The sequence below is a fragment of the Gopherus evgoodei genome, chromosome 3 (assembly GCF_007399415.2).
Source record: "Gopherus evgoodei ecotype Sinaloan lineage chromosome 3, rGopEvg1_v1.p, whole genome shotgun sequence".
NCBI classification, from domain to species: Eukaryota; Metazoa; Chordata; order Testudines; family Testudinidae; genus Gopherus; species Gopherus evgoodei.
In genome coordinates this window covers 26,875,649-26,891,129 of record NC_044324.1, presented here as the reverse complement: position 1 = coordinate 26,891,129, position 15,481 = coordinate 26,875,649, and the positions used below count along the sequence as shown (strand labels likewise).

General features: G+C 38.4%; 1 protein-coding gene across 2 annotated transcripts in view; it reads right to left on the bottom strand.

Annotated features, from left to right (window-relative positions):
* Positions 1 to 291: 291 nt before the first annotated feature.
* ATAD2B (ATPase family AAA domain containing 2B) overlaps positions 292 to 15,481 on the bottom strand; it is a 170,462-nt gene continuing 155,272 nt past the window's right edge. For both annotated transcript variants that reach the window (XM_030555339.1, XM_030555340.1), the window contains exons 26-28: positions 6,395 to 6,522; positions 5,488 to 5,616; positions 292 to 3,765 (exon numbers count right to left, since the gene is read on the bottom strand). In XM_030555339.1, the coding sequence (XP_030411199.1) occupies positions 3,724 to 3,765; positions 5,488 to 5,616; positions 6,395 to 6,522 (299 nt within the window). In that variant the 3' untranslated portion in view covers positions 292 to 3,723. The remainder of the gene's footprint in view (positions 3,766 to 5,487; positions 5,617 to 6,394; positions 6,523 to 15,481) is intronic.

Here is a 15,481-nt window from a genome sequence, read left to right as displayed (position 1 = left end):
TCATTTCCTAACAGTAGGGAGATTTTTCTTCTTGAGGTTATTTAATTATAATCCACATTGCAAATTTCAAATAGTTACCCAAAATTAAAAGTGGATGTTTTCCTTTAACAGGCAAACATTGAGAGCAAAGTTACTGACTAAACTGCCTAAACAACCAATCAGTGAGATCCCAAAATTAAATTATGCCTACTGAATCATCAATGAAATCTCCGGTTTGAAAAGGGCTGACATTCAGTTAGGAGATTACCATTTCATTGAAATGCAAGAACATTTTTAATGGAACTAAAGCCATGTTTTTCTTGTCATCTTTATTCAAGTATTTCACAGCAGTTATATTACAAATTACAGTAAAATGTTCAAAATTTCCAGAAGTTCAAAAATTAAATAACTTACTTCAAACTAATGTAAAATGAAGTTAAAATGCAAAACATCAATTTTAACACAATTCTGAATAAAACTATAGAATCCAAAATATACCATAGTTGATGAAAGAAGTCTACTTAATCCACAAAGTAGACATACATTAACCAAACAATAGGACTCCCCGATGTCTAAATAACCCAATGTACAAGATACACAAGATGCAGGTACAAGCCCAGATTCAAGCTTATGTTGTGATTACTAACAATAAAATAAAATGACTATCAGCTGCAGGACCTGACACTCAATATATCGAATGTAAAAGCCACAGCTGACCCACCAACTTAATCAAAAAAATGGGAAGACAAGAGTACAAAAAACCCAGCAATCCTATAAATACATTGGCATATGAGAAAAAACAACAATACAAAAGGAGACAAAACAAACAAAAATTAATCACAGGTGAGATTCAAGCTTGCAAATACTATTACTCCACAGCCATCAACTTCACCCTAGAACAGTTCCACTACCTCCAATACAGTCCCAATGGCCCACAAAGTTTACCTCCACCTGGCTCTGCCACATTTTACTGATTCAAGAACAAGGCCTTGCACAGGAGTTTATTTGCAATTTTCACATCAGAAAATGAGGAACAGAGGTTGATTTGTACAAAGTCTTGCCCGTGCTATATGTCAAAACAAAAATTAAAGATGTACAAACAGTAAACAAGTTTAGACCACATGGATAGATTAACAGCTGCTTTAATTCTATACCCACCAGGCATCCGTAAAGGAAAAAAAACTGATGTAGTAATGTGATTATTTGGGCCTGAAAGGCAGGTATAATTTTACCCAAGAAAAACATATTTAGATTGGCTATTTCTTTTCAAAAGACCTAGAATATTGAAGTTGCAGCTCCTCAGTTAATAAAGTTGCACCTTTCAGTTTCTGTATCGACTTTTAATTACTATTAAAGGTTATTTTAAAAAGAACTGACCTGTTGGAAGCATTTTAATGCTAGGCGCGAGCTTTAATGCTAGGCGTGAGCTTATATTTGCTTGTCAAATTCACTGATGACTAAAAACTTAATTGTTTAATTCATACAAATTTAGCAACATGTTAAAAATGTATGCAGTTTTACCTTTCACAAGTCCTGCTACTACTTGAACAAATACTTCTCTGAACAAGTGAAACTGGAATAAATATTTAAAAAAAAAAATCTGCAGCAAGAACCTGAGACTTGCAAAAAACCCTTTTATCAGAAACTAGCTACAAAAAATCTGCTACATTTTATTTAATCAAATCTTAAAATTTGTAACAATTTCCATCAAAATACAAAATTGTTATTAATGTACCAGACTGCAAAATATATGAAACAGGAATGATGGTAATAAATACTAAAGGAAACATGAAAAAAATCCCCATAATCCAATTTGAGAGAGCAAAGAACACCTTGTTTGAAATATGGGGTTTTTGTTGGGTTGTTTGTTTTTAATCGCACTTTCTCACCAAAATATACAGTGTTTCTACATGGTTTGCATTTAGAATAGTATGACGATATGCATACTAAGCCTTCAAACTTTTTTCTCTTAGATATTAAGAAAACAAGTGGCATTTTGGGGGAGAAAAAGGTCAAACTAGAATTAGAAGGCTTAAACATAAAATACAAAGAAGCACTTTGGATTACTGCAGTAGCCCAAGGCCCAAGTTTGTTTTTCTGCAGTGGCATACTACTACTAGCCAAAGACATGAAGACAAGTACCTTAGCTTCAGCATGTAAACGGTAGCAGAGAGTGTTACAGTTCTCCGTAAACACTGTTGGTAACTAAAATAGAAAAAGCTGAGGTAGCTCAGTATCTCTGCAGTAGTCCAAGACTGTTTTCTCTAATTAAAAACAAAACACGTGTTGCATATTTTGGAAAGACGCTCCTGCAGCTACATATAACAGTTATAATGAATGGTAACACATGGCAACACCAGCCAACCTGTCTACAACATTTTCTACTTATTTGTCTGAAACAAATCAGCCCAGATAGTGTTTTAACACTGAGCTTGTGATAAGACTTTTAGTGCAACGTCCTTGCCTCTTGCAATTGCCTAGATTGTGTCTCTCCAATTTCCAGAAAGGCAAGTTTTGAACTACTGATACACTCACTATTCAGCTATAGAGAACTGCAATCCACACACCCTAGTTCAGAGGTCCACAAACGGCCAATGATCATATAAAGTATCGTTCCCCCTACACCACACTAATACTGCTATACATGGCCCAAGGTGTGGGAGTCTGGATTAAATTGTATTTACAGTGAGCTAGGGGTCCAGGACTTTTAGCTAACTGTCTCTCCTTTCTATGTCCATTCAGCAAGTCTTAGCTTTCATAAAAACAAAACTTAAGAAAGAAACCTGCCAGAATTAAACATCTTTTGTTTCTAAGAACTCAAAATGGACAACAAATAAATAGAATCGTGGGAAAAAAGAACAGCCCCCTTAATGAATATTCTCTTCATTTTGTTTTCAGTAACATATGAGAGTTTCACTGTGTAGTTTATTTCTATAACAAATATACCAATAGAATAAAAGAATTTCACTGTTTTGGTAAAGTTGTGTTGCTTTTTTCAGTGTGTCTTAGTTTAGTTCTGTAGAGTAAGACAGGCATTTTAGAATCATAATACTGGTTGCCATTCAATGATGAGGAAATGCAAATCATCCTTTTGGAGCTCTTCATTCTGAAGACAACTTTTTAACTCTGCCATTTGCTACAGGTCCAACCATTTGAATAGCCTTATCTTTCTCAATTGACTAAAAAGGCACATTAAAGGCAGTTCTAGGGAGCCTCATTTTCAAATTACTGTACATCCAGTTACTAAAGTTCCCTACCACAATGCATCACTGCCATCTTTGAAACAGGTTTCTGTCCATTACCCCAGAGAACAAGAAAAAAAAACTGAAAAAGAAAATTTAAAAAGTTGTCCATTAAAAAAAAATTCAACCTAGTTAGATCTGCTCTATCCAGGTTTGTGTTTGTTTGTCTGCTCCACTGTGTCTGAAGTTTCCCAAAAGATAATGCATGTAGAGAGAACAGAAGCAGAAATGAGAGCCGTTTCTGTAGCACCAAAAATCTCCAAGTTGTGGTGTTGTATTCTTTATTTATATTAGATACAACTGTCTGAAGTTCTGTTTGGTTCTTGTAGGCTGGTTGGTTTCAGGTACCTGAGACAATAGCACCAAATTTAACAGAAAGAAAGAGAGCAAGCACTTAAGACCAAGGCTCTGCACATACTTGGTGCAACTGGAAATCGAATGGCTCAGAAGACTGCTCTCCCATGAGCAGTTTAAGAGGATAAACCCACCCATCTCAAAGAGATCACAGGAATGTTTCAAACATATGAACTGTTCTTTCCATTTCCTGCAAGAGACACCAAGCATTAATTATATATAAATATACAGCAACAGAAATAAAACTAGTGTTATATAATCAGATCTACTATGATTTTCTTTTAAACCTGAACAAAATATAATAGACAATTCTGTTAACCATTTCTGCTAGTGGATGGAAAACAATAAATGGGAGACTGTTTTCTGCATTACTGCTTCTTAAATTAGTTTTCCTAGTTGATGGTTAATGGGAAGATGCAGGTGTATTAAGATCAGACTTCAGTTGATGCACCCTGCATGTATTACTAAATGAGGAAGGCTGAGGGGTGGACCAGAGCTGCTGCCAAGCAATACTTCTGTTTGTTGATTTAAGGCCAATCATTTATCTGAAACATGGCCACTGAAAAGTAGTAGTTTTTAAACACATCATACAAAAATGTAAGGTTTCATAATAACCATCTACTGTCCAGTGGTTAGAAATGAATCCAGTATTTTTAAAAACCTAATCTTATAAACGGACTATAGCAGGGATCGTCAACCTTTGGCATGCAGCATAGGCCGAGGGATGTGCTGGCTGCGGCTTTCCGCAACTCCCATTAGCCTAGAACAGCAAATCGCAGCCAGTAGGAGCTGTGATTGGCCGAACTCGCAGATACTGCAGGTAAACAAACAGTCCTGGCCTGCCTGCTGATTTCCCTCATGAGACAAGTGCCAAAGGTTGCCGATCCCTGGACTATAGCAAAAAACATGTTCTTCAGTCTGAAAAGCCTTTTTAAAAGAAGATATTTAAGCCCTAATTGCACTTTACATTATTAAAACACTATGCTTACTCAGAAGTCCCAAAATACTTTACAGACTCTTCAGATATAGGGCTTCTGAAATGCAAACATTTCTATGGTGAAGGGTGCCAGTGACAGAGATAACTGGCTCACAGACAGTTTTTGTTTTTGAAGCTTTTCTGTTGCAAGACTGCCAACACTTCAACCTCTCTGGTCACTCAGTAACAGACTTAAAGGAGGCAATCTTGCAACAGAAAAGCTTCAAAACCAGATTCCAACTAGAAACTGCTGAACTTGAATTAATATGCAAACTAGATACCATCAATTTAGGCTTGAATAGAGCCTGGGAATGGCTGAGCCATTACACACATTGAATCTATTTCCCCACGTCAAGTATCCTCACACCTTCTTGTCACTATCACTACAAAAGTTTTACTTCCCCTGCTGATAGTTGCTCATCTTAATTAATTAGCCTCTTAGAGTTGGTAGGGCAACTCCCACCTTTTCATGTTCTCTGTATGCGTATATATAGCTCCTTACTATATGTTCCATTCTATGCATCTGATGAAGTGGGCTGTAGCCCATGAAAGCTTATGCTCAATAAATTTGTTAGTCTCTAAGATGCCACAAGTATTTCGCCTCTAGAGAATGAGTTCCTACTACTTCACCAGTCTTATATCTGAATTTTATGGATTTTGTCATTTGTATCCTTTATGTTCTTTAAGATCGCATTTAATGAGACAGAAACAGAGACACCTCGGATGGGTCTGATTGTTTGCAGGGGAAAGATAGAGGGATTGGGTCATATCAGAAACTAACGGTCGCTGTATTCCTTAACCTTTATTGCACCAAGTTTCTTTTTATCTTTAGCAGTTAATACAGTTTCAAATGTGCACTAGTTAATACAGAAATATTGCTACCCAAATTCTATTGCAAAATTCAGATGAGAAACAAGAGACATTGTAAAACTTTACCTCTACAAGTTGTGATTTGTCATAATCTTTACGATGCCGATAGATGCACTGACTAAGGAGCGAGTACAGCCTCTCAAGTTGGTCAACAGTCAGGTTATTACTTCTCTTAACCAACATATCCAGTAGTTTCTGTTAAGAGGAAAAACATAACACACAAATAAAGAATCAAGTTTTTCATATATTCATTCTTGAAATCTGTTTGAGACTAATTATTACATTTAATTGTTTGCGGACAAAGCAGAAATGTGCTAGAAGGATATTTTATATTCCAAACAAGAACATGGTTCAGTATGTAAATAATATAACTGCTGTCAACAATCTTAAGAGCAGATAACTCTTAGAGATCTTCTTTACATTTGTTTCAGTATGCAGAGATTCTCTAATTACTACACTCATGGAAAACATTCACACTTGGGAGAAGCTCTCTGTAAACATTCAAAGCCCTTCTTAAAAAACTCTCCTTTGTTGTAATGCCTACCAAAAAAACCAAAAACAAACTAGATGGGGGGATCAGGAAAAGAGCAGATATTAACTCCAGCAATCAACACAACTACATCATACTGCATAATCATGTCTGCACAAACTGCACTGGAAACACTGGACTGGACTGTTATACCATAATTATTAAAAAGATTTTATATGTATATTTATTACTGTATCTGCAGATACAGCAGTAAGATACAAATGAGTAGTTAATTTTGTTATGTGGTCACTAATTAAATAAAAATTGCTGGATAAAGAAAATCTTCAAACGATAATGCTGACAGAAAAGATTATACTTTCTGCAATATAAAATAAGGGAAGCTGGGTCTTCACAATTTTCTGTATAGAGTATAAAAATATCTTCCATGGTGTTTGAAAAGGGTTGATAGTGGTAATTATTAATTTTAGTTCTCAGTCCCATTACCTTTAATCTGTCATGATCAACAATTAGAGGGGGTAGGAGATCCAATGGCTCCTCCGGAACCTGCTCCAGACTTGCAGGTTTTGGGGGCTCCAAAGTGACTTTTCGAGATTTCTTAAATTTCGATATACCTGTGATTTGGATGCAAAATTACAGCACATCAGGAACAACTGATAAAAAATTAAAATAAAATAAAATATTTATTAAATGCAACATTTCCAATAGTCTTTCAACTATAATGTCCCATTCAAACCCCCACTAAAAATAGCTTATGGCATTTATATAGTCCATACCACCATATTATCGAGGCATTGAAATTAAAATTTGACCGTGTATTACTACTGACAGCTGTGAATAGGACAGAATCATTTGTACACAACACCCTGGTTTTGGAAACCTGGCTGAAAATATAAGATAATTAGAATTTACTATTAAAGCAAGTACCGCCCATCAGCAGATCATCTAGTCTGACCTGCTGCATAACACAGGCCACTAATTCTGCAACCAGCCCATAACTTCTGGTTGAAATACTGTATACTGAAGGACAATCTTTACTGAAAAGAATCAACTGTTAGAGAATCCACCTCTTTCCACAGCAAGATGTTCCAATGTTTTATTACCCTCACTATTAAAAGAGACTTATTTAAAGTCTGAATTTGATTTATTAAAAATGTTTTAAATCAGGCTTTTGCAGAATGCACATTATGGAAATTGTTACTGACTCGTACTTTTCCACTCTTACTGTCATCAGACATTTCAACATCGTGTGACAGGATTAAACAGGCAAAAAGAATTGCATGGGTCAGAGTCTATTCTAACATAGCCTGAATCTATTTATTGCATCACCCAGCAACAGTTTCACTGGTTAGTTTAATTCACAATTCATTTCTCTATAACGTGGTGTCCCCTACAGATCAAGTTGAGCTTGCTTTTCATTTCTACTTGTTTCCATTTTAAAGACATATGTGGAGGGCACTCTGGTATGGCTTTTTTTTTTTTATGAGAGACAAAGCAATGGATTTCTCAATTTTATTAAATGAAATAGACAAGACAGATTTTTATTAAAAGGCTCAAAGTAGCAACTGAGCCATACTTTGGCCAGGGTAATTTCAACTGGTGATGCTATTGTGATCTCAGATGTCATTCTATCATCATGTTTATCATTGGATTAGATTTCTTATCTGTAGGTCTACTATTGAGAGTTTGTTTTACCATCTGAAAAATAATGCCAGGTAATGACCACTGCTCAAGATAAGCCACTTATAGCTGCTGATATATGCTTAAGGCATAGGTAGGTTCAGCTAGCATAATTCTCTATTATCTAGTATCCACATAAATATGAAGGATGCCACTTGTCCAGAACACACAAGCACATATCCTAACAAGTATAAGAAAGTCACAATTAGAGCTGGGCAAAATTTTTCAGATGAAACTCTTTCACCAAAAAATTCAGATTCAGGTCAACTGAAAGATTTCACAATGTCATTTTAAATTCACCAAACTGTTTCAGTAGAAAAAATAATCCAGACAAGTTGAAACATTTTCAAAACTGAATGTTTCAACTTTGATTAAAAATTATGTTTTATTTCTTATTGTGCTTCAGTTGTATTTTTTAAGATACTTGGAAATAAATGTTTAGTTTGACACAAAACTAGGGTGGTATCTTTTTCTTTTAGGGTTAGCTGATTTTTTTTATTTTATTTTATTTTATTTTATTTTTAAAACCACTTCTTTTTTGCTTCACTTCAAACCAAAATACTTTTTCTTCCTCCCAGACTTTTTGGTCAGGACACCGAAATGAAAAATTGGATATTTGCACCGCTCTAGTCACATCTCCCTGAGCTTTAAAAGTTAACAGTGATTCCCAGTAAACTTCTAGATCAATATTAAAGCTTTTTTAACATACATTTTAAGTAAGAATTCCAGATTGACTGGCTTTCACTTAATACATCCTGAGTGTTCCCTTACATTCCAAATGGTTAGTTTAATTACCCTTCCCTTATCACAACATTCTGATAGACAGAGCAAGAATTCACAACAATTATGCCCTAATTGTAGAATAAACTTCCTTCTATTTCAGATTGCCAACTGGTGCCAGAATTGAAAAGAAATATGTTTACGGCAGCATTTATTTGTTCTTAATAATTAATGTTTATAATTATTTTATTACAGAGCGCTCCAAGACTTTTGCAAGTACTAGTGTTAAGGGGTGCACTCTGCCCCACACCAGGGCATGTTTTCTTCAACACACTCTCAGTCAATGCCAACCCATGAGGAGTGATAAGGAGAAAGCATACACAAGCAGAGGCAGGAATAGCAAACTGTCTCTTGAGCATACTAGTTCACTGGACTATCCTACACCACAATGCAAACCCCTTACTGGTTTCATTTCATGTCTGTGACTTGTGTTTTCCTGACAGCACCTCAAAGCTCTACTATAATCACCCCTGAGGAAGGCTGGACACTGCTCCACCTGGAACTCATCAGGACTGAAGGGGGACCACTAGGGATTGACAAAAAAAATTCTCTTCTTCCTACTGGGCCATGTGTGCTGCCTCCCCAGTACTCTCAAGCTTCTAATGGGCTAGGGAACAAGGGACAATTTGGTCCCAAACTTACTCTACCACTGTACTAGCTTCCTTTCCCCCCCTTCACTTGTCTCTCTTTCACCATCTAGCGGAGAACTGCACCCACGCTTCTCCACGTAGTACTTCCTTGGTGGCAGGGCCGGCTTTAGGCCTATTCCACCAATTCCCCCGAATCGGGCCCCGCTCCTAAGAGGGCCCTGCGCCTTAGAGGCGCTTTTTAAATTTTTACTCACCTGGCGGCGCTTCGGGTCTTTGGCAGCGGGTTCTTCGCTTGCTCTGGGTCTTTGGCAGCACTTCGGCGTCAGATCCTTCAGTGCCACTGAAGACCTGGAGCGAGTGAAGGACCCACTGCTGAAGTGCCGCCAAAGCCACAGAGCACTGCCCGATGAGCACAAGCCCCACGTGGTTTTTTACATGTGTTTTTTCTTTTTAAGTCATCCCTGCTGGCCCTGTCGAAATTGTTCGAATTGGGCCCCACAATTCCTAAAGCCGGCCCTGCTTGGTGGGGTAACAAGGAAGTGAAACTGACAGCTGTGCTCTGTTCCTTCTGGGTCATTAAAGAAGAATGAAAGGTTACTCACCTTGTGCAATAACAAGAGCTCCCTGTGGGTGCTCCACTTTAGGTGTGCATGCACCCTGAGCCTTTGATCAAAGCTATTTGGTAGCAGTGCGCATTCAGCTTCCGCATGTGCCCTATATATCCTTGTGTCCAGGGCTAAATTCAGCCGGAGCTGTCCAGAGCAGAGCTCCGGTAAATATTTTCAATGACCTGGGAGTTTTTATAGCATGTTGCGGAGGGGGAAGCGGGGCTCCGGGAAATAATCTATAAGAATTTAAGCCCTGCTTGTGTCCCATACTGAGGCTATATATGGTCGCATGGGCAAACGACCTTCAGTTCCTTCTCTACGACAGAGTCCCACAGAGAAACTCTGAAGTGCGGGGGAAGGATGATGGGTAGTAGAGCACCCACACAGATAGACATCTCAAAGAACTCCAATTACAGCACAAGACCTCTCCTTCGAGTAGTGTCCCTGTTTGAGTACTCCACTTCAGGTGTCTCCACCACAGCAACCCCTTAAGGAAGTGGGAGGTACAGAACAGAGTCCAGCACTGAAGAGAGGTCTGCATTGCCTACTGCAGCATCTGATCTAGCTGCGTGAACCAAAGTACAATGATAGGAAAAAGTCTGTAGTGAAGTCCATGTTGCAGCTCTGCAGATTTCTGCAAACATCCATGAACAGGGCTACAGATGTAGACTGATCTAGTAGAATGTGCAGTCACTCTTACAGAAGGTTGAGCATCAGCCAAACCACAACAGGTGGTAATATATTCAGGAGATCCACTTATAGTCTCTCTGCACGAAGATACTGGATCCCTTAGACCTATCTGCAATAGAGGTGGGGAAGTCTAGGGGACTTCCTGAATGGCTTGGTTCTGTTCAAGTAAAAGGCTAATGCTTTCTTAACATCTAGTGTATGGAAGGAAGACGGCTTGCTGTATAGAGTTATGAGGCTTAGTAAAGAAAACTGAAAGGTGAAGAGTTTGGTTAATGTGAAACTCATAAGAAACCTTAGGTAAAAATTTGGATTGGATTGTAATGATACTTTCTCCCTGGACAACACAGTAAATGAAGGGCCTGCCATTACAGCCCCACTTTCCCCAAACTTTAAAGCAGAAGAATTGCCCACCAAAAAGGCCGCTTTCATAGACAAATGTAACAGAGCACACAGCTAGTGGCTCAAAAGTTTGAGATCCCAAAGCAGAGTAAGATCTCTAGCCATCGGAAAAAGATTCAGAAGATCTTTAATGAAACCTCCTTGTGCCTGGATGTGCGAAAACTGAGAAACCTTCTATTGACAAATAAACAGCTGTTATTGATACTAACAAAACCTTGATGGAACTCACATACAGAGACCAATGTCTTCAATTCCAACAGGTAATCCAAGAAAAAGATGACTAGACATGCGAAATATGATGGCAGTTACACCAAAGATGGTATCTGCTCCATTTCTGGAGGTAAGATTATCTTCTAGATTTTCCTGATATTTAACACCACAAATTATACTCCCGATGAACACGATGCTTTTAGTTCCAAGAACCATTGAGACACTATGCTTGGAGTTGCAGAACATTCAGATTTGGGTGAAGTGATTGATCCACATTGAGACAGTCAAGAATCAAGCAAGAACTGCCACAGAGGGTCAGAGGCGAGTCTGATAAGATAAGGAAACCAAACTTGTCTTGGCCAAGTTGGTGCATTCAAAATTACCCTCGCTTGGTCCTGCTTGATCTTGTTGACAACCTTTAAAGCAATGGTGTTGGTGGATATGCATTTCTAACTGCCCTCAATTCCAGCTGATTGATGTGCAAGCACTGTTCTTGTTGTGAGCATTTGCCCTGGCCTGGGTGATGACCCAAATGTGCTCCCCATCCCAAGAGAGAAGGGTCCAATGTTATGACAGTATGGGGATTCTGGATTAATGGGGTTCCTGAACAAACCCTGGAAGGATCCTTCTACCAGGTGAGTGACTGTTGAACCCAGCTTGGTATAGACACCTGTTTCTTCAGACTGTGTCTGTTGGGTATATAAAACGTCCTGAGCCACACCTGGAAACAAAGATATAATCTAGTGTTCTGTGTTATAAAAACACAAAGAGACTTGAAGACTGCGCTGCATTCTTTGGATAAGGTTCTTTGGAGCAAAGAACCTGTTGGGAGGAAGGATAAGCCATCATCAAATCCAGAAACGCGCCTCTAAAAAATATTCACGGTGTAGGGGTCAAGGCCAATTTCTCCACACTTGTTTGTAGGCCTAAACTGTGGAAAAGTAAAGTTGTTCTTTTAACTGCCAACAGCACCTCCTGATAAGACCATCCTTTGAGAATCCAGTGGCTGAAGTAGAGAAAAACTGTTATTCCTAAACAACGGAAGTGGGCAGCTACAACCACCATAATTTTTGAGAAAACCCTTGGGGTGGAAGAAAAGCCAAAGGGTAGGATCTGGTATTGGTAGTGATCGTGAACAACTATGAAACGAAGAAATCTTTCATAAAAGAGCTAAATTGCTACATGGAACTAAGAATCTTTGAGGCTGAGAGCCAGTCCTCTGACTTCAGGGAGGGAATTATAGCTGCTAGAGAGACTATTCTGAATTTCAGATATTGGACATTCTTCTTCAGTTGTCTGAGATCTAATATTGGCTGCCAACATCTGTTTCTCTAGAGTATCAAAAATACTTATCCTTAGTGTTGAAGTGGAACTGGTTCTGTGGCCCCTAGACTTAGGGTCAATGTGATAATCTCTCTCTGCAACTGACTGTGAGAGGGGTCCCTGAAGAGGGATGGGAGGGTAGGATGGAGAAACTGGATTGTATAACCAGAAGAGCTTCCAAAATCCATTTGTTTGATGTCCTAGTCTCCCACACATGCTGGTATATATTAGAGATATCTCGCAGGCAGGCCGTGTCCAACATACGGAAAAGGGATACACTGCTGCAGCCGAGAAACTCTTATCGAGTGGTTCAGACTCTCAACCAAACCATAAAAACCGGAGCTTGGAAGATGCTGATGGCTGGGATGAAGCAGTCAGAGTAGTTGTCATGTTCCTTTTAGAGAATCTCAACCCCATATTGCTGGTGGTTCAGATATTCTACAGAAGGTAACAATTGAGCTAGATGGGATCACATGGGATCTTTGTGCAGACTGAGACCTTGTGAATGTACTTTTACTTGAATGTATATCCCCTAAGGATCTAAGTGTAGCCCTAGAGTCTTTTAGGGTATGAAGTCAGTCATCTTCGAAATCCTTGAAGAGCTTGTGGCCATTAAATGGTAACTCCTCAATGGCTGATTATACCTCCTGCTGGAAAACGGACAACTGAAGCCAGGAAGCTCATCTCATTACTATTGCGGGGGGAAAATAGCCCTGGCTACAATGTTGGCCACATCCAGTGAAGCCTGCAAAGACATCTTCACCAAAAGCTGATCCTCCTTTTTAATTATGGCTAAGGCTGTCAATTAATTGGAGTTTACTCACATGATTACTTCAAAAAAATTAATTGTAATTAATTGAACTGTTAAACAATGGAATACCAATAGAAATTTATTAGATATTTTTGGATGCTTTTCTACATTTTCAAATATATTGATTTCAATTATATCACAGAATACAAAGTGTACAGTGCTCATTTTATATTATTTTTATTACAAATCTTTGCATCGTAAAAATGATAAAGAATGTTTTTCAATTCATCTCATATAAGTACCATAATGCAATATCTTTATCATGAAAGTGTAACTTACAAATGTAGGGTGTTTTTTTTTTTTTGTTACATAACTGAACTCAAAAAACCTTAAACAATGTAAAACTTTAGAGCCTACAAGCCCTCAGCCCTACTTCTTGTTCAGCCAATTGCAAAGACAGACAAGTTTGTTTACATTTACAGGACATGATGCTGCCTGCTTCTTAGTTATGTCACCTGAAAGTGAGAACAGGCATTTACATGCCACTTTTGTAGCCAGCATTGCAAGGAATTTACATGCCAGATAAACTAAACATTCGTATGCCCCTTCATGCTTCGGACAGCATTCCAGAGGACATGCTTCCATGCTGATGATGCTCGTTTAAAAAATGCGTTAATAAAATTTGTGACTGCACTCCTTGGGGGAGAATGTATATCTCTGTTTTACCTGCATTCTGCCGTATATTTCATGTTATAGCAGTCTTGGATGATGACCCAGCACATGTTGTTCATTTTAAGAACATTTTCACAGCAGATTTGACAAAACACACAAAGAAGATACCAATGTGAGATTTCTAAAGACAGCTACAGCACTCAATCCAAGATTTAAGACTCTGCAGTGCCTTCCAAAATCTGAGAGGGATGAGGTGTGGAGCATGCTTTCAGAAGTCTTAAAACAGCAACACTCCAAGGCGGAAACTACAGAACCCGAACATCCCTCCCCTCAAAAATAAGAAAAATTTTTAAAAAACCAACTTTCTGCTGGTGGCATCGGACTCAGACGATGAAAATGAATATGCATCGGTCTGCACTGTTTTGGATCATTATTAAGCAGAACCTGTTATTGGCATGGATGCATGTCCTCTGGAAGGATAGTTGAAGCATGAAGGGACATATGAATCTTTAGAGCATCTGGCACATAAATATCTTGCGATGCCGGCTACAAATGTGCCATGAAAACACCTGTGGTCACTTTCAGGTAACAATGCAAATAAGTAGCGGACACCATTATCTCCTGCAAATATAAACAAACATGTTTGTCTCAGTGATTGACTGAACAAGAAGTAGGACTGAGTGAACATCCAGGCTTTAAAATTTTACATTGTTTTATTTTTGAGTGCAGTTATTTTTTTATACATAATTCTACATTTGTAAATTCAACTTTCACGATAAGGGGATTGCACTACATTATTTGTATTAGGTGAATTGAAAAATACTATTTCTTTTGTTTTTTACTGTACAAATATTTGTAATAAAAATTATAATAAAGTGAGCACTTAACACTTCGTATTCTATGTGGCAAATGAAATCAATATATTTGAAAAAGTAGAAAACATCCAAAAATATTTCAATAAATGATATTCTATTCTCTCTTTAATTGCACAATAGCAAAATTAATTTTTTTAATCACACGATTAATCACGATTAATTTTTTTAATCATTTGACAGCCCTAATTATGGCACTAAACTGATCTTGATGTTCCTGTGGTAAATGGTAAATAACAGCATTAAATTTCTGGTTATTCAGGAAGTCATATTTCGACATCAGCATTTCGTAATCCTAATATGTAGTGTCACCAAAGAGGCGCTTTTATGACCAAAATGGTCAAGATACTTCTGGTCCTTGTTATAGGGGGTAACTTTAGGAATATGCTGTCCACACCTTGCCTTAACAGCGTCCATGACCAGAGAATTTGGTGTCAGGTGTAAAAACAAAAACTCTGGCTCCCTGGCCCAGGTGTAGTATTTTTTAATTGGCTCTCTTGCAGGTAGGGTGTGCTGCTGCTGGAATTTGGCCCTGTGGTCTTGGCTGGCTCAAGGAGAACTTCATTAAATTGGCAGTTGCACCAGCGCTGAAGTAGAAGTATGTAATATGTCCAGAAACTAGTGATGGGAATCCTGGATTTCTTCCAGGGGAATTTGTAGCATGTTCACCATCTGCTTCAGCAGGTCCTGGAACTGCTGAAAGTCATCAGCTAATGGTGATGATGGAAGCATTGCTGCCTAATCAGGAGAAGAAGAAGAGATATTTGTATGGTGGGTGACCTCCTTGTCTACCTTTGCCCCTTGCTCCATAAAGGTCTCCCCTGCTGATTCAGCACAGAGGGGAGGGATGGAAGGTACTGGAAAATGAGGTCTTCTATGCTCCTTATGAGACTGAATCAGGGACCCTGAAAACTGCAGATAGTACACTGCCCATGGGTCCCAATAAGGCCAAAGGGAGGTAGTCAATGCTGATGATTCCAAGTATTAATAGGCAGAGA